The sequence below is a fragment of the Eublepharis macularius genome, chromosome 1, assembly GCF_028583425.1.
Source record: "Eublepharis macularius isolate TG4126 chromosome 1, MPM_Emac_v1.0, whole genome shotgun sequence".
NCBI classification, from domain to species: domain Eukaryota; kingdom Metazoa; phylum Chordata; class Lepidosauria; order Squamata; family Eublepharidae; genus Eublepharis; species Eublepharis macularius.
The window spans coordinates 166,365,286-166,384,879 of record NC_072790.1 but is presented as its reverse complement, the minus strand read 5'-3'; the positions used below and the strand labels follow the sequence as shown (position 1 = coordinate 166,384,879).

The window sequence follows — 19,594 nt, the reverse complement described above, 5'->3', positions numbered from 1 at the left end:
GGGGTCACTTGGTGCTGGCCCCTCCTGGAGCAGGGCTCTTGGCTTGCCCCAGGCAGGGGACCTTGGGGGTGGTACAGGTCTGGCCCCTGGGTTCCCGATCTGCTAGGGGACAGCATGGCCTGGGGCCTGACAATGTGGGGTGGGGTGGGGGATGATTGGATCCCTCCCAACTTTTAGCCTTGTTCAATTCATTCCCATGGGGTGGCCAAAGCAAAATGTCTGTCGGCTGATGAGGGAATGTGTACATTAGATCTAGATTATGTGGCCTCTTCTCATGTGCCCTGGGAAACGCCGATCACCCTTTGGGGTCAGGAAGGAACTTTCTTCCGGACCTGATTGGCCCTTGATCCTGAAGGGTTTTCGCCTTCCTCTGGGCATACAGCAGGGGTCACTGGGTTTGTGGGGGGGAGTTTCATCCAGGATTCCCCTCTTGAATGCATGTCCTTACTATCGATCTATCCTGCCCTCTCCCCATTTCTTGGGGGAGGTGGTTGCTGGCTGGATGACCTGGGGTTTTCACAGCTGTAGATGGGTGGATTCGTACAGCCGGTGGTATCGAGCGGCATTGATGGAGCCCAAGCTCCCCTCTGATTCCCTCTTTTTAAGCTGCAGCTGTGGCGCTGGTTCCGGCGCGGCCTTACCGGAAGGAGTTAGAGGCTGGCAGATCCGGTGGTGGGAAGTTGTTCAGGACCTGGAGGAGTGCGCTGGCTCAGTGGATCCTAGCAGTGGCTGTTCGGGCATCCTGCAGTTCTTAAGGATGTGGGGGGCTTCTCTGGGGCCCCGGCTTAGGATGAGCCTCCTTTGGGCAGTGGATCAGAGGTTGTGGGATGGCCGTGGAGTCCCACGGGGGGATGTCCCCCCAGTAAGATCTCATGGAACAGCAATGGTTCTCGCCTGGTGATGTTTGTCCAGCTGGGGTCTGGACATGTGGTCGTAGGACATGGAGGGGCCTGCTGGGCTTGGTTTTGCAGTTCTTGGGAGCGTTGCCGGTGAGCCATTTTGTGGCTCTTGTGGTGTATTGGGCATTGGGTACCGATCCATTTTGGGGGAAACATGGCCCTCAGGCTCAGTTTCCCTATTATGGGGATCCCCTTAAGGGGTCTGGGGAGTGAGGAATGGCCAGTGCATGCCCAACTGGGGGCTGTAAGTCCACCTTACTCCCAGGTGGCAGGGGATGTTTCACACAGGGGTGTATACCCACGTGGCATCCCATCAGCTGTCATCCCATGGTTCCCACCCTCAGCAGAGATCTGAGGGGGCGTGTGGGTCATCGGCTTGGCAGGTGGGTCAGCTGATGCTCGGATCTGTGCCCTATGCACGCCTTTGCTCGAGCTGTAATCTCAATAAAATTGTGGCCTTCTTTACCTCTAGCACTGTGTCCTTATGTTTTTGTTGCCATGCCCCCTCCCTGCTCACCTCCTCCACTCAGCACTCACCTGCAACACTGGAGACACTTGAGCTTCTTTCAAGACATTTTCCCAGAGGGCAGCTTTAAGGTGTGAAGCCCCCGCTGTTTTTAGTTTTGAGGGAAAATTGTTTACAGATGATGCAACTAGAAGTATTGTGGCATTCCCTGAGGCAAAAAAGGCAGGTATCAAGACCATTCAACTGGGCCACCTTGGTTCCGCATTTGGAACACTTCTTAAAGAAGGCTTTCCAGGGCCGATTCCAGACGACTAACCTTAAATCGCTCCATGCCGCCCTCTTCCGGATCGCGACGGGGAAAATGCGAAATATCGCGTTTCCTCGCGCGAGTTTTGCGCGTCGTCGCGCAAAACTCGCGCGAGGAAACGCAATATTTCGCATTTTCCCCGTCGCGATCCGGAAGAGGGCGGCATGGAGCGATTTAAGGTTAGTCGTCTGGAATCGGCCCAGGTCATGGAGAGGCAGTGATTGAAACTGAAGAGACAGAAAGGAGCTGGGGAGGGAGAGATGAAGTCTTTCAGCAGCTGTGAAGAATTGAAGGAGGCACTTTCTGCCTTCTAATAGGCACTTTGGGTGGGAAAATGTGCCAAACAATGGGAAAGTGCTTTGTGCTGTCAGGAGCTTTTAGTATGTTCACAGCTGGCCTGTGCATGCACAGTTCCTATGTGAAATTGCACAGAAGATACAACAATGAACCTGTGGTTCTGCGTGAAACTGTTTACAATTGTCCAAAAAACTGGGTAGAAGAAAAAATGGCTATTACAAACAGGGTGGTTATTTAGCTATTTTGTAAAGCCTATGATTATTAATTGTAATACAAATAAATTAAAAGGAAAGAAAACTGTTCAGCTAGTACACACTGTTTTTGTAAAAAAGGGTAGTTTTTATTGAGTTTTAATATACAGGTTTAATACGTTAGGGTAACAATACAAGATCTGTGTTCAATTTACACATTCAAATACAGACAGGAGCTCAGATCTTTTGTTACAATGTACAAAAAGTATCCAATAGTTGTCCTTTAGCAGCTTTGAAATGCAGCAAGGCAGGTCCTAAGGCTTGTTAAGTGCAGTAAAAGGCCACATGGAATATAAAATTAATACAAAGGACTTCTCTCCATGATGTGTACACTTTTTAGAAAAAGAACAGTGCCTGCTCCACAGGGCAGACAATTAGCGATTTTAAAAAATAACTGGCCAATGTTCCAGACAAAGATGAGCATTACCTTGTGTAGAACAGTGTTTAGAAAATTGCTTATATTGCAACTGGATCAAAAGTGAGAGGGGGAGCATCCATAGTAGTAGTAGGCAAAGAACTGCTAAATAAACAAGTGATATAAAATATTTTCACAACTAATTAAATGCCAAATAAATCAAGCAATAGTTAAAATGTTTGAAAAGAATAGCAGTTTACCTATTCCCATGAATTTTACTTATGAACACACTACATACTTGATTACTTCTTCCATACACAGAAATGTGTCCATTGGTTTGTTACTTTAGTGAAGCTGATGGTGATTAACACATCCTTTTTCATTTTTCCGAAGACATGTTTTATTGCTTGTTTTCCATATACAGCCAAACTCTGGATTAGGAGCATCCTTAACTCAAGTTTAATATGCTTCTTTCTTTTATTTTCTTTATACAGTGCAGAGTATATGGGCTTAAAGTTGCATGGCATTTACTGCTTCTCTTACTCCAGTTCGCTGTCTGTGTCTGAGTTCAGGGGTGTGCAGTAGTTAGGCTTGTCTGAAGGGACATAGCCAGGCAAACATACACATTTGTATGATCCTTCTGTGTTAATGCACTTGGCATTCTTGCAGAGAGACATCCTGTTATTCAGTTCATTGCATTCATTCACATCTGGAAGAAAAAGCATATAAAATCAAAGATGGTCAAGTGCTGCAGCAGCCAGTCCTATCAAGCAACTCATTTGCTTAAAGTCTAGCTTCGGTATATTTCCATAAGACAAATCTGGAAGGTAAACATAAAGGTTAAAAGGAATTGATTAAAGTATTGCCTAACCAACATCTTTCAGCATAGGGGGGATAATGCATTACCTAACTCATGTTTAAGTTTATCATTAAGAAATCTGTTGCATTCTCAAACAAGTCACGGGACTTTGCAAATATCACAACTTGAGAGATATCTCTAGTTTGGAGCTTTAAAAGGGTACTTGGTACAAAGGGAACTGATTTTTCAGTTCTATCATTCAACATCATGGGGTAATGTCCTTTAGTTTTCTTAAAAGTTGGCCACTTAAGAGAACAGCCAAACTCACTTCTTGGACAAATGATGCCCAACTGATCATCAGTTTGAATAATTTTACAGCAATTCCTTGTTTTAAATCTTAAAGGTTTGTTTTCATAATCCCTAGGGAAGAGCAGTGCTATTGCTTGACCACCACCCATCTTCCAGCAAATAAATAGCCAAAAAACTTTCAGTGTCCACTGTTTGCATGCAATCTTGTGCACAAATGTATTTAATTTATACCCCACCTTTCTCCCCAATGGGAACCCAGAGCATCTCACATCATTCTCCTCTCCTCCATTTTATCCTCACAACTCTGTGAAGCTAAGAGGGTGTGACTGGCCCAAGGCCACCCTACAAACTTCCATGGCAGAGTGGTGATTCGAACCTGGGCCTCCCAGATTCTAGTTCGACAGTGTAGCCACTACCTCACACTGGCTCTCAAATTTAAACTGTTAACTGGAAGAGCTAAGAAGATGAGCTGCCATCTGGGAAGCCGTGGTTCAAATCTTGTCTCTGCTATAAACTCACTCAGTGGCAAGCCACTCTCTTATTCTCAGCTCCTCCCCAACGTAATATGAGGATAATAATACTAGCTCACATTACAGGACTATTGTAAGGATTATACCAAGGAATGTATGTGATATACTCTGAACACTGAAAGCATTATGCAGTGAGGAAGGGTAACTGGATAAAATCATTCTCAATACCATTTTCTGCCAGGGAAGGAAGCTCATCAGATGAAGCTTTCCACTTACACAGGAGTAAGAGAAATACTTTCCCGATTTCCCCTCCTCACTGCAGGAGGGGAACCTGACTAGCATGGCATTCTGTCCATGAAGTTTCTTCCCCATCTCTATCATCAGCTTTCATGGGTTACAAGTGGCTGCTGTGGGAAGAGGAAGCTATACTTAATCCTGTTTCGAATAGCTGTTTCTATTGTATTAGCCATCTAAGAATTAAAAATGGCATAGAAATGCTAGTATTAGGTATTAGGGATGTGCATGCTGAAAATATTCGGATTTCCTGCTTCGGGTTTACCCCAAGTAGGAAAAACATTAGGAAATACTCAAAATCCGAAGCGGCGAGCCTCTTCGTATTCGGGTATTTTAATCTCTTCGGAATGCTCTGTAAAGATTCAGAGCATTCCAAAGTGATTCAGGGGGCTAGGTTTTCTCCCAGCAACTCCACCCACCCGCACTCCCAACTCCCCCCACTTAGCCCACCCTCCCTATCAGCTGTCAGGCAGCAGAGGGGGATTCCCCTCTGCCGCCTGCCAGCTGATAGTTTAAAGGGCCCACTGCCAATTGCAAGCAGCAGGGCCCTTTAAAAACTCCACAACACTCAGCCGCTCCCTTACCTTTGCTCCGCTGAGGTGCAGGCTTATGTCTGCATCTCTGCCGCCTCTTTCACCCGCAGCTGACACTGGCAGGCAAACAGAGCGCCCAAGGGGGACGTGAAGGCCTGCATCACCACTGCCTCCTTTGCCTGCCGGTGTCGGGGCCAAGGAGTTCCTCGGCCCCAACATCAGTGGGCGTATGGAGCACCCGGCAGGGACGTGCAAACTTATGCCTGCATCTCCGCCGTCTCCTTCGCCCACCAGTGTCAGGGCCGAGGAGTTCCTCAGCCCTGACACTGGCGGGCAAATGGAGCACCCGGCAGCATGCTGGCCCCGATTCGGAAATCCCAAAGCTTTCCGGAAGTACACGCTGACAGCAGCCAGAGCAGCAGTTGGCAACCAAATGAAAAGTGGACAAATGTCCATTTAGAGAAAATTGGATAGACAAAATGGCAGCGTATGCTGTAATGGCAAAATTAATGAATTATATGAATAGAAGACCAATGAAAGAATATGAAAAGAAATCGGAAATTTACTATTCCTATTACAGATAGAAATGGGAAATAATTGATACAGATTAATTCTGGGTTCTGACTTACAGTGGTTAGAGAAATGTTGTTTGTTTTAAGTTTCTGATATAGTGTATAGATATATATGGTACTTAATTTGATCAATATAACATAACCAGCATTATATATAATCAGTCTTAGATGTAAGGTAGGTTTACTATCATATCTTTTGGAAATATTTTAAAATGTAGTTTATTTTGTGAACCAGCAATCATAAAGTGTAGACATATTGTTGTAAAAGTACTTCAGTATGTAATGTTAAATATTTTAAAGTGATCTAATGAGGTTTATCATGATGGAGAGAGGAAGTACTCTTGAGTACTGCATTTTATAGTCCTTGAAATGTGTATTTTTAATTTTCTTTTTATTGTAACTTGTTTCCCCTTCCCCTTTTCTTTCTGTACCTCTTTTATCTGTTTTAAAAATAAAATATACATATATAAAAAAGAACCATCAACCAGTCTTAAATATTCTGTTCTTCAGCAAGGGAAATGAACAGGTGGTGGCTGGACAACCTCAAGCATTCCTAGATGAGTCAATTGTTTAGATCCTTTCCAATCTGTTTTTAGGCCTAGTTTGGGACCAAAACAGCCTTGGTTACCCTGGTGGATAACCTGTGCTGGGAAATGGGTACAGGGAGTGCAACTCTGTTGATTATCTTGGACCTCTTCATGGCTTTTGATACCCTCAATTGTGATATCCTTCTGGGCAGCCTTTCCAGGCTGGAATTGGAAGACCTCCTTTTGTGATGGTTCTGGTCCTACCGAGAAGGTAATGTTTCAGAAGGTAGTGCTGTAGTTCTGGGGGACTGCTGCCCAAGTTGACTCATCTGTCCCCTTCTGTTGCTATCTTCTCCTGGTGGGTGAAGACTTTTTTGTTTCATTTGGAATTTCCTCAGTGATTCCTTCTTCTTGCCCAATGTTTTTAACAGTTGTTTTTATATTTTATAAGAATTTTGGCTATGGTTGTAATTGTTTTAATTATGGTTTTGGTTAGTTTGAATGGTTTTGAAATGTAATTTATTATGTATGTTTTAATTTGTTAGCCACCTTATGAGGGCAGAAAGGAGGGATATAAATTTTGTTGAATCAATAAATAATGTATCTTTACAACATGATGAGATTGGTTAGTCTGAGAATAATTACTGGTCCAAGGTCACCCAGCAAGCCTACATGGAAGAATGGGGTCTGCACCTCTCCCAGATCCTAGTCTAACTACTTAACTACTATACCACACTGGCTCTCTGTTAGGAATCTGTTTTGTGCAAGCACCTTTGAAATGAGGGAAATGCTCATTCATTTCAACTGGGGTGATGGAAATGTCCTGACCCATGGAACAGAAACAATGAACCAGCAAACTGAGTCCCCCAAATCAGAGATGACAGGAGGTCCTTTCTGTCTAGCATGCTGTTCTGTACCTGTATGTGAATGGCCTGTGTGCAAAATACTGGATCTCATTCTTACCAACACATGTCATTTTGGCCATGTCCAAATGGTAGCCATCAAAACAGTCACAGGTGTATCCTTCCTGGACTCTTACACAGCGTCCATTTTCACATCCATTCAGAATGCCACATACTTCTGCTTGCAATTCCTCAAAGCTGTTCAGGAAACCTGGTAAGAGTAAATGTCGCAAATAAATACATTCAGAGCTATAGGAGTTTCATTCCCAATGGCCAGCTTACATCATCTTACAGTCCATATCAAAGACCTGCTGTGCCAGCTTCATTTAATACTTGTAGGGCTGTCCAAATTGCAACAGCGCAAAGATATTAAACTGATACAGAGAGACTGGGCCAACTGACAAAATAACATGCATTTAATAAGAAACATTTCTGCAAAAGATATGGCTGTGTTCATATGAATCTTCATGAAGAAAATTGAACACAACAGAAAAACACTCTGGGATATGCTTCGGGTTAAAATTCAGTTTAATACTGGAAGGCTAGACAGCCCATTGAGAAGATTTTGGAAGGTATCCAATTTAAATTAGGAACAGTAACATGCAGATACTCCTGAACAAGCTTTGCAAAAGGAGAACATGAAAAAGAAACCATAAACATTCTTCAAAATTAGTTGCATTTCTTCTTTTTTTTTTTTTAGAAAATTTTTATTGGTGAGTATACTTTTCAAATTCAATACATACATTCCCTCAATATCTAATTAACCCTATCCCCCACCCTTTTCCTCCCCCCTCTCTATCGATTTCCAACAGCTTTCCAACCTTTACCCCCTCTTATTACTTGATAATTCCCTTAGTCTAAGCACATTCTAATTTTTTTTCCAGGTATTCTATCATATATATCAAATATCCTATCAATATAGCATGCTTCTATCAATTATACTATCAAATATTCTATCAGTATAATATACATCTATCAATTATACTATCAATATAGTATAAATCTTATACCCCTCGATATAGCAGACCAGTATAATATAATATAATATAATATAATATAATATAATATAATATAATATAATATAATATAATATAATATAATATAATATAATATAATATAATATAATATAATATAATATAATATAATATATAACAAAAGTCTTAGTTTAAACATATTCTATTTCTTTTAAACATATATTCTATCAAATTTACTATTGTCATTATAATATGTATTAACACCCCTACTGTGCACCCTGCCACCAATGTGGCACCGCACACAGCACCATACTGCACATTCATCATATAATATACAATCTGATCTACCAACATAATAGTATATATAGTATGCCCCATCAGTATATTTGTTTAACTATTCCCTTATTCATATACTCTGATAAAGGTATTACTTATCGTAACCTCCCTATCTTATTCTTTAAAAAATCAGTTCTAACTTTCACCCCTCTTCTGCTATATTATAATCCAAGCTTAGATTAAAATAGATATAAATTCTTAATGGTAAAGTCACTTCTCTCTTCTGTTTAAAATGTCTTATTTCAAAAGTTCTCAAACTGCCACAGTTCTCCTTTCACATCCCATTTTCTTTCCAAAAATTGTTTCAGTTTCGCCCAGTCCGCCAAATACTGTCCCGGATCCAGGTCTTTAAGTTTTCTTGTCATTTTATCCATCTCTGCCATGTACAGCAATTTGTAAATCCAGTCCTCTACAGTAGGTACTTCTTGCACTTTCCATTTCTGCGCATACAGTAATCTTGCTGCAGCTGTCATATAAAATAACAATGTTCTATTTTGCACTGGAACATTCTCCATTCCCAAGTTTAGTAGCAGCAGTTCTGGGTTCTTATTTATTTGGGTTTGTAACACCTCATTAATTACTTCTATTATATCTCCCCAGTACTGCTTCGCTACTTCACAAGTCCACCACATATGGTACAATGATCCTTCGTGCTTTTTGCATTTCCAGCTCTTATCTGACATTTTAGCGTTTAGCGCAATTTTCTTCGGTGTTAGGTACCATCTGTATATCATCTTGTATACATTTTCTTTAATATTCGTACACGTTGTAATCTTAATTGTAGTCTTCCACAAGTGCTCCCATGCCTCCATTGCTATTTCTTTATGAAAATTTATTGCCCACTTCACCATCTTTACTTTCACTGTTTCATCCTCAGTGTACCATTTTAGAAGTATCTTATAGATCTTTGAGATTTGTTTCTTGCCTTCTTGTAGCATTACTTCTTCCAATTCTGTATTTTCCATTCTTATTCCTCCCCTTGAACAGTCCGATTTATAAAGATCCCTTATCTGTCTGTATTGAAACCAACTATAGCAAGGAGACAATTCTTCTTGTGACTTTATTCTTAATGTTGAATATTGTATTTGTGTTATCTCCTTGTAAGTTAAATGTTGCTGTTCGTTCTCTACAGTTCTCGGGTCTATTACTTCATACGGGACCACCCAAGAGGGGATTTGATCTTCCAGATACATCTTATATTTCTTCCAGATTGTGAAGAGGCTTCTTCTAATATAGTGACGCAGAAACAGAGAGTCCGCTTTTATTTTATCGTACCATAGGTATGCATGCCATCCAAATATTTTCTTATAACCTTCCAATGCCAGAAGCTTGCGATTTTTCAACGTTATCCAATCCTTTATCCATGTCAAACAAATTGCTTCATAATACAGTCTTAAGTTGGGCAGTTGCAAGCCACCTCTTTCTTTCGCATCCTGTAACACTTTCATTTTAACACGTGGTTTCTTGCCTGCCCACACAAAATTCGAAATTTTTCTTTGCCATTTTTCAAATTGTTTAGAGTCTCGAATAATCAGAATAGTTTGTAACAGAAACATCACACGAGGTAGAACATTCATTGTTATTGTTGCGATTCTGCCCAGCCATGATAAATTCAACTTGTTCCACTTTATCAAATCACTCTCTATTTGTATCCACAATTTCTCATAGTTGTTCTTAAATAAGTCTATATTTTTTGCGGTTAGTTCAATTCCCAAATATTTTACTTTGTTTGTTACCTCGCAGTCCGTTAATTCCATCAGTTCTTGTTGTTTCTGTTTGGTCATATTTTTGCATAGTATCTTCGACTTCTTTTTATTTACAAAAAAACCAGCCAGATAACAGGGTTAACATACCTGTAACTTTTGTTCATCGAGTTCTTCTGTGCCGACACACACATGGGTACTGCGCACGCGCAGGCCAGCCGCCGGAAGATTTTTTTATCACTTTCCCAGCTCCGAAGGGGCCGTTTGCCGCGCGCCTCAGCGACCGTTTCCCGCCCAAACGGTCACATGCTCCTCCAGCGGCCAACGGCCCCTTCCCTCAGTTCTCCCTTGCCGCCGCTCATCCAACACACAGAGCCATATCCCCGAGAAGACTAGAGCCATAGCCCAGCCAAGTACAGCGATCTGCGTTGGAGTTCACAGCGGGGTAGGAGGGAGGGTTGTGTGTCGGCACAGAAGAACTCGATGAACAAAAGTTACAGGTATGTTAACCCTGTTTTCATCTTCGTTCTTCTGTGCCTCCACACATGGGAGAGTACCAAGCTTCACACAATAAGGAAGGTGGGGTGAAATCCAACTCAATTTTATTATACAACAAGAAAGGAACAAGACAACATATATACACATACACATATGTTACAAAAGAAAACATACCAACCCCACAACATCCAGCAAGTATAAATACATATCTATATATATATATACATCATATACAGCGCCTCCACCTCCCCATTGGAGCATATTAACCAGCATACTCCTAGGGAAACAAGGAATGGAGGACAGCCCTAGCAACAGCTACATCCTCATTGGCATTCACATCCACAGCGTAATGCCGTACAAAGGTATCGGCGGACGACCAAGTTGCAGCCCTGCAAATATTAGCTAAAGGTATACCCTTGAGCAGGGCCGAAGATGTCGCCTGGGACCGTGTGGAGTGAGCCCTGACACCCAAAGGACAGTCCACCTTAGCCGTGGCATAGGCCTTCACAATGGCTGTCACAATCCAACGTGACACCGTCTGTGCAGACGCCCTGCGGCCCTTGTCCTTCGCCCCGAAACACACAAAAAGGTAAGGACTGTTCCTGAACACCCTTGTTCTTTCCAAATAAAAAGCCAAAGCTCTCCGCAGATCTAAACTGTGGAGGGCCTTTTCCCCCTTAGTAGAAGCTTCAGGGAAAAATACAGGCAGAGAAATCTCTTGTGAAAGGTGGAAGGTTGACACCACCTTGGGCAGGAACGAAAGACACGGTCGCAAGACCACCTTATTCGCATGAAAGCGAAGGAACGGGGGGTCTGCCCTAAGAGCAGCCAGTTCGCTGACCCGTCTGGCAGAAGTGATCGCCACGAGGAATGCCACCTTGTAGGAGAGCAAGTCCAGAGGGCACGTAGCCAAAGGCTCAAAAGGGGGCAACATCAACCTGGCCAGGACCAGGGAGAGAGACCACTGGGGCACAGGGGGTGACACAGGCGGGTAAAGGTTAAGCACCCCCTTCAAAAACTGGCGGGACTTATGGTGAGAGAAAACCGTGCAGCCATCCACCCGATCATGGAACGCAGAGATGGCCGCAAGGTGCACCTTCAGAGATGCTACACTAAGGCCCTGATCTTTCAGCTCGCAAAGATAATCCAAGACCATCCCCAAGGGGCTATCCAGAGGCGCCACCTTCCTAGAGGCAGCCCAAGCCTCAAACCTACTCCACTTCGCCTTGTAGGCACGCCGTGTGGAGGGCTTCCTAGCGTTCAGTAGGACCTTCCTGACGGGCTCAGAGAAGCCTAGGGACGGGGCCGAATCCGCCAAGCGGTCAGGTGTAGTTTCCTGGGCTCGTGATGGAAGAGCTCCCCGTGTAGGAGGAGATCCCTCCGGGGCGGAAGGGCCACGTAAGTTCGGCCGGACATCTCCAGCAGCTTCGGGAACCAGAGCTGCCGTGGCCAGAACGGAGCCACTAAGATGCAGTCCGTGTTGTCCCTCTCCACCTTGCACAGCACTCTGGGTATGAGAGGGACGGGCGGAAACATGTAATGTAGTCCCCGGGCCCAAGTAAATTGGAAGGCATCCCCAATAGAGAGGGGATCGCTTCCTGCCCGAGAACAAAAGACCTCGGCCTTGGTGTTCGCCGACGTCGCAAACACGTCTATGCTTGGGCGACCCCACTTCCGAAAGATCGGCCCAGTGTACTTTGCGTTGAGCCCCCATTCGTGATTCAGCATGTGTACCCTGCTGAGAGTGTCCGCCTGCACATTGTCCGACCCAGCTACATGAATGGCGCGAAGCGTCACCCCATTCCTGATTGCCCATTCCCAAATGAGCGTGGCCTCCCTGCAGAGGATCATGGACACCGTGCCGCCCTGTTGGTTTAGGTAATACATAGCGGTAGTGTTGTCCGTCTGCACCAGCACCTGATGGTTCTGCAAGATTGCTGTGAACGACATAAGTGCAAAACGAACAGCCCTCAGTTCAAGCACATTAATATGGAGACCCTTTTCTCTCTCAGACCACACATCCTGAACACATAGCTCCCCACAGAAAGCCCCCCACCCCTGCAGAGAGGCGTCCGTGGTTACGGAGATCTCGGGATGATGGAAACCAAATGGGGTCCCTTTAAACAAATTAACATCCGACAACCACCAGTCAAGAGAGGATATAACGGCTCTGGGAACAGAGAATTTAGCAGTCGGAGGATGCTGTAAAGCATTGTATCTCCTCACAAACCAATTCTGGAGCGGGCGCATCCGCAGCCTCGCAAAAGGGACCACCGGGGTCGCAGCAGCCATATGCCCTAGCAAGCATTGAATCATGCGCACTGGCTGATAACGATTCCGTTTAAACAGGGTTACCAGTCTCTTCAAAGAACGTGCCCGCTCTGGAGGCAATAAAGCCTTAGCCTCCACTGAGTCGAACACTGCCCCAATATAAGGCACAACACGGCTAGGTGTCAGCTTAGATTTTTCAAAGTTAACCAGGAGGCCCAAGCGTTCGCAAGTGTCTAGCACCAATGCCACATCTTGCAGCAGCTTAACCTCCGAGCTCGCTGTTATGAGCCAATCATCGAGATAGGGGTAGATGGTACAGCCCTGCTCTCGAAGAAAGGAAACCACAGGAGCCACGCACTTAGTAAACACACATGGGGCTGTGGAAAGGCCGAAGGGGAGAACCTTGTAACGGAATACCCGTTGCTTGTAAACGAAGCACAGAAATCTCCTGTGCTCCTCCAAGATCCCCACGTGGAAATACGCGTCCTTTAAATCCAGGACAGCGAACCAATCCCCCTTCCTCAACAGGGCAATTACAGCAGGCAGTGTGATCATCCTAAACTTGGTGACCCTTAGAAAGGCATTTAAGCCCCTAAGATCCAAAATGGGACGTAGACCCCCGTCCTTCTTAGGGACCAGGAAGAACCGGGAAAAGAAACCCTTCTCAGACTCCACAAATGGCACCTCTTCCACAGCACCCTTAGCCAAGAGGGACCTAATTTCATCCTCCAGCTCAACCAAGGTATTATTCACCGCACTCAGCGGTGAAGTACACATCGGCAGTTCAGTGAATTCCAGCCCGTACCCCTTATCAACAATCGTTAAGACCCATGAGTCAGATGTTATTGACTCCCATTCAGACAAAAAAGGACTGAGTCTGTCCGAAAAGTTCAGGGCTGCCGCAGGGCCGGGTCTTCAGAACTGCCTTCCAGCCCCTTGCGGATCTTTCTGCTGGGGTGGAGGTTGAGACGAGCGGGGCTTGAATGGCCTACGCCTCCTGCCCTGGTGTTGCGCTGGGGTATACTGGCGCTGCGAAGTAGGGTACTGCGGATAATACGGACGGGGTTGGTATCTGCTGCGGTACTGGTAGGGATTATACCTTGACGAGTACCGAGGCTTGAACGTGGACCTGTCCGCCGGAGTGACCCCCAGGGAGCGAGCCGTCTGCCGGTCCTCCTTCTTCTTTTTAAGCGCCTCGTCGGTGGTGGTAGAGAAGAGGGAGTCACCCTCGAAGGGCAGACGTTCAATCTTGGCCCTCACCTCCTGCGGGAGGGCAGTCGACCGCAACCACGAGTGCCTCCTCAGAAGCACCGCTGACGCCATACCCCGAGCAGCCGTGTCAGCCGCATGACTTCCAGCATTCATCTGTTGTTTTGATAATCGTACTGCCTCCGTCTGCAGCAACGACACCACCGCCTTCTTGTCAGCAGGGAGGTCAGTGACATAGTTGGCCAGCTTCTCCCATAGGTAGAGCTGATAGCCCGCCATAATTGTTTGATAGTTGGCTATCCGGAGGGCTAAAGCAGCGACTGAGTACTGACGTCTACCCAGTGCGTCCATCTTCTTTCCCTCCTTATCCGGTGGGACGGAAGAGGACCCCGACCTCTTGAGCTGAATCTCCTCGGCTATCAAGGATGATGGTGGAGGGTGCTTGATGAGAGACTGCCACGTCCCTTGTTTGATCTTATACATCTGTTCGATGCGTTTGGACGTGGCAGGCAGGTCAGATGGTGACTTCCAGACCTTGTCGATGATCTCCTCCAAGCCCTCCAACATAGGAAAACCTACTGTAGCCGGGTTCTCTCCATAGATTCTGCACAGCAACTTGTCTTTCGTCTTCGGGACCACGGAGGACACGTCAATCTCCAAGGCCTTGGACATGCGGGCCATTTGGTCTGCATAAATCCGCAGGTCCTCGAAGGGAGAGCTGGTGGATGGGCCAACATTGTCGTCTGGAGATGGTTCAGAGAATGACTCAGAGCGATAGCCGGACCCCGCATCCTCGTCATCCTCATCAGACGCAAGAGCTGACACCTCGTCTCCTGGGAAGGGTGGGGGCAACCACTCACGACGGCTAGACGACGACAGCCCCGGATCCGATGATCTGAAGCCAGGTGGAGCCCCTTTCCACTGGCACCGATAGGCCTCAGGTAGACCTGTAGCCTGCTGGTGACGCGCAGCCACAGACCGCTCGGATCCGACTCGCTCGGATCCGACACTCCCCTCCGACCAGTACCGCTGGCTACGGGCAGACTGTGCAGGCGACTGTGCAGGCGAAGGATCCCTGGTCGTCTCTCGGATCCGACGACGCGGAGCCGGGCTCGATTCCGGTGTTGGCGAACGCCGCCCACTCGACAGGACCACATAGGCCCCCGGATCCGGCACCTCTTCCTCAAGGAGGGGACGGTCAGGGGAGTCTAGGTGAGGTGATGGCATAGGTGGAGACACCAGGACCACCTCCTCTGCAGGCCGGCGCCGAGGGGACCGAGAGCGATGTTTGGTCTTCTTAGCCTTCTTCTTCGGCACCGATTCGGAGGAAGCTTTTGGAACCGATGCCCTCTTGGTCGATGCCTTTCGTGCAGCCTCCAGTCCCGGGACTGCCACAGGCCTTTCGATCGACGCCGGGGCTGACCGTATCGGATCCGACTCGCCCGGTTCCGGCCTCGGAGTCGACCTTCCCGGTTCCGACCTCACCGACGCCGACTTGTGCGGGGACTTCGCAGACCTCGCCACCGAGCTTGCCCTCGACGCCGGCTTGTCCGCCGGGCGGGATGTAGCCACCGATTTTGAAGAGGTTACAGAGCCCGCTCGAGACCGGCTCCCGGCATGGGTGGAGGTTCGGCCAGACTTCTCCGCGGCCCCAGGTTTCTCCGCCTCGGAGGGCCCAGGGGCGTCCAAGACCCGCTGCCACAGTGAAGCCTTGAGGCGGGCGGACCGCTCCTGCCTGGCTTTATGCGTAAAGCCCTGGCAGATCTTGCAAGTGGGGACTACATGTTCCTCCCCCAGACAAAGCAGGCAAAGGCTATGCCCATCCGTTTGGGCCATTTTAGCACGGCACTGGGCACAGTGCTTAAACAGGGCTGTAGAAGCCATTCTGGGGGGCAAACCAAAAAGCGAAGTCAAACACAGTCCGGGTCAAATACTTCACCAAGATCAGTCCGTCCAAATCAGTAAGCAGAAGAGAAGTCAAATCCAGATCCAAGTCAGTCACGAGAAAGCAATCCAAAGCACAGGAAAAAAGCACGGAGCTACAAGCGAACGTTCTCCTCAAGCGGCGGCAAGAAGAGAACTGAAGGAAGGGGCCGTTGGCCGCTGGAGGAGCATGTGACCGTTTGGGCGGGAAACGGTCGCTGAGGCGCGCGGCAAACGGCCCCTTCGGAGCTGGGAAAGCGATAAAAAAATCTTCCGGCGGCTGGCCTGCGCGTGCGCAGTACCCATGTGTGTGGAGGCACAGAAGAACGAAGATGAACTCCAAATTCCTTTATCTTCTTTATTACCTTTGGCATATTGTCAATTGGATCCTCTACAATCAACATTATGTCATCCGCAAATGCTCTGACCTTGTAGGTAAACTCTCTTATCTTTATACCTCGGATTGTGTCGTCCTCTCGTATCTGAATCATCAATATCTCCAAAATCAATATGAACAGCAATGGAGACAATGGGCAGCCTTGCCTTGTGCCTTTGCTTATTTTCAGTTTTTTTTGTCAAATCGTCATTCACTACAATCGCTGCACTTTGGTCTTTATAAATTCCTTTAACTGCTTGTATGAACTTTTCTCCCATTTGCAGCTTTTCCATGGTGGCGAACATAAAGTCCCAGTTCAGATTGTCAAATGCTTTTTCTGCGTCTACGAAAAAGAAACCAACCTCCTTATCACAATGCTTATCATAGTATTCAATAGCATTTATTACTGTTCTCAGATTGTCTTTAATTTGTCTATTAGGTAAAAATCCCGCTTGTTCATCTGCAATGAATTCCGACATCCATCCTTTAATTCTTTCCGCCAACACCTTTGCAAATATTTTATAATCATTGTTCAACAGTGAAATTGGTCTATAATTTTTAACATTAGTCAAATCTTGTCCTTCTTTTGGAATCAATGATATGTTAGCCTCCTTCCAAGAATCAGGAATCCCTTGATCCTGCATAGCACCATTCATCACCTCTTTCAGGAGAGGTGCCAATTCTTGGCCCATTATTTTATACAATTTTGCCGTTAGTCCATCCGGGCCTGGCGCCTTCCCCAATTTCGTTGATTGAATAGCTTCTTTTATTTCTTCTTCTGTCACTTCCTTATTCAATTTCTCTTTCCATTCTTCAGAGAGTGTCGGAAGTTTCATCTTATCTAAATATTCCGCTATTGAATCTTTGTTCACCTCTTTTTTTTTGGTATAATTTTGCATAAAATTTAAAAAAGGCTCTACTAATGGCGACTTGATCACTTAATAGCTTATCATCTTCTCGTATCGTACTGATAATTTTCTTCTCCTTCCTCTTTTTTAGTTGCCATGCCACCTTCAAATGACCTCTGATTCATCCTCTTTAAATTCCACTCCAATTCTTTATTGTTCATTGCCGATAACTGTTCTTGCAATATTTTTATATCCTGATATATTTTCTTTTTGCCTGGTCTCTTTTTGAGCTGAATCTCTTTGGCTTTAATTTTTTCCATAATTTCTAGTCTTTTCTCCTCCTTTTTCCTCCTGTCTCTCGCATTCAAGTCCATTAGTATCCCTCTGATCACGGCCTTATATGTGTCCCAAACCTTATTTGTCGATACTTCTTTATTCAAATTGTATTGCAAAAAGAACTTGGTCTCTCTTCGCAGCAACGCAATATTCTCTTCTGTTTGTAACAGGTCTTCATTTATTCTCCATCCTCTTCTTTTAGTATTCTTACCAAATTTCCACACAATTGGATTATGATCTGAGCCTACCTTTGGTATTATTTCCACCTCTTTAGTCCAGAGCGACAGTTCTTTGGAGGCCCAGATCATATCAATTCTTGATAGTGTAGAGTGTCTTGCAGAGTAATATGTATATTGTCTATTCTTGGGATACTGTCTCCTCCATACATCCTCTAAACTTTCCTGTTTCGTGATTGCAAAAAATGACTTTGGTAATAGTCCTCTTTTTTTTTTGTGTAGTCTTAGATTTCTTGTCTTCCTCCAAATTTGTAACTCCATTAAAATCGCCTGCCAATATTATTTGGTCATAAGACAGTTCATCTGTTTTTGTAAGTCCGTAAAAATTTTTTCTTTTGCACCATTAGGCGCATAAATTCCAATCACCAATGTCTTTTTTGAATTCCAAATTATTTCCACTGCCAAATATCGAGCTTCAACATCACTGAACACCACTTTAGATGTAGTTCCTCCTTTATATACAACACAACACCCCTCTTTTTCTGTTTGGAGGCAGCTATAAATTCTTTTCCAAGTTTTGCCATTTTCAAATATTTTACATCTTGCTTTCTAATATGTGTCTCTTGTAGGCATACAATTTTACATTTCTGTTTTACAAGCCAGTGGAAAATAACCTTACGTTTACAAGGTGAGTTTAGTCCATTTACATTCCAAGATATAATTTTACACTCCATGATCAAGGTTTTGTGGGTTTTGGTAAGTCCTTTTCATTTTTACTAATAAAATCCTCCATTTCCTGGCCAGATCTGATGCTCTTTCTTACTCCACCAAACTCAAATGTCAGTCCCTCTGGTATTTCCCATCGGTATTTTACTTTCATTTCTTTTAACATCTGGACTAGCTCTCTATATTTCTTTCTTTCCAACAACACCGATCTGGGCAGTTCCTTCATAATTCTTACCACCTTTCCATCAACTTCTAGTGGATCCTGAAACTGTTTGGTCACAATTAGTTCTCTTGTATTTCTTGTCGTAAATTGCACAATCATATCCCTTGGTAACTTCCTCTGAGACACAAATTTTGAATTAATTTTGTACACCACATCTAGGAGAGCTGCAATTTCCTCTTCCTCCTTCCCCAGGTACTCTGCCAAAATTTCTGTAATCTGCTCTCGGGCGGTCTTTTCCTCTGTTTCCGGGATCGAACGAAATCTTAGCTGTTTTTCCATTTGTTTACTTTCCGCGATGGTCACTCTCGCTTTCAGTCCTCTCATCTCCGTCCTCTGCAGATCCATCGTGTTTTCTACTACCTTCACTCTCTGCTGCATATCTGATATGTCTTTTACCAGTTCTGCCATTTCCGATTTAAGTGTCTCTTTAAAGTCTCTAAAGTCTTTTGCCATCTCCTGTATCATACCTTTGAGCTCTTTATTGCCTTCTGTAACTTCAGAAATTTTTTTATCCAGATTCTCCATCGCAGCTTGCCACTCCTTCTTCGACATCGTGGGGCTAGATTTACCACGCTCCCACGAGTCTGCCCTTTTCCTTAAATCCGTGGCGCTGATTTATTACTTCCAATTGCTTTAAAAAGTCCCAGTTTACTGTTTTTGTTAAAAGTTGTTTTGCTCAGTCCAAAATGTCGGGCGTTTTTTCTCTATGATTTTACCTTGAAGCAAACGCCCTTACCTTCTTCCAAGATGTCCTACTTCCTGTTTCCTTGAAGCCAAAACTTTGCCCTTCTCCGAAATGGCGAACTTCCACTTCCTGTATTAACACAGAGCGCCTCTTGCCAGTCTCTTTATGGTCCTGGCGTACTTCCTGTTTCTTTAATGTTTGCAGCAGTTCTCGCGATACTTAAGCTTTCCCACAGTCCAGTATCTCTTCCCACCTCAGGTATGTAAACAATATCCAATTTTCTGCCTTAACTACTGTTTAAAATGTCACTTTTTAGATTTTCCCTTGCC

At 45.1% G+C, this 19,594-nt stretch overlaps 1 protein-coding gene across 10 annotated transcripts in view; it reads right to left on the bottom strand.

The window, feature by feature from the left end:
- Positions 1 to 2,293: 2,293 nt before the first annotated feature.
- LTBP1 (latent transforming growth factor beta binding protein 1) overlaps positions 2,294 to 19,594 on the bottom strand; it is a 416,097-nt gene continuing 398,796 nt past the window's right edge. For all 10 annotated transcript variants that reach the window (XM_054976893.1, XM_054976903.1, XM_054976911.1 and 7 more), the window contains 2 exons: positions 7,043 to 7,192; positions 2,294 to 3,284 (listed from right to left, as the gene is read on the bottom strand). In XM_054976893.1, the coding sequence (XP_054832868.1) occupies positions 3,115 to 3,284; positions 7,043 to 7,192 (320 nt within the window). In that variant the 3' untranslated portion in view covers positions 2,294 to 3,114. The remainder of the gene's footprint in view (positions 3,285 to 7,042; positions 7,193 to 19,594) is intronic.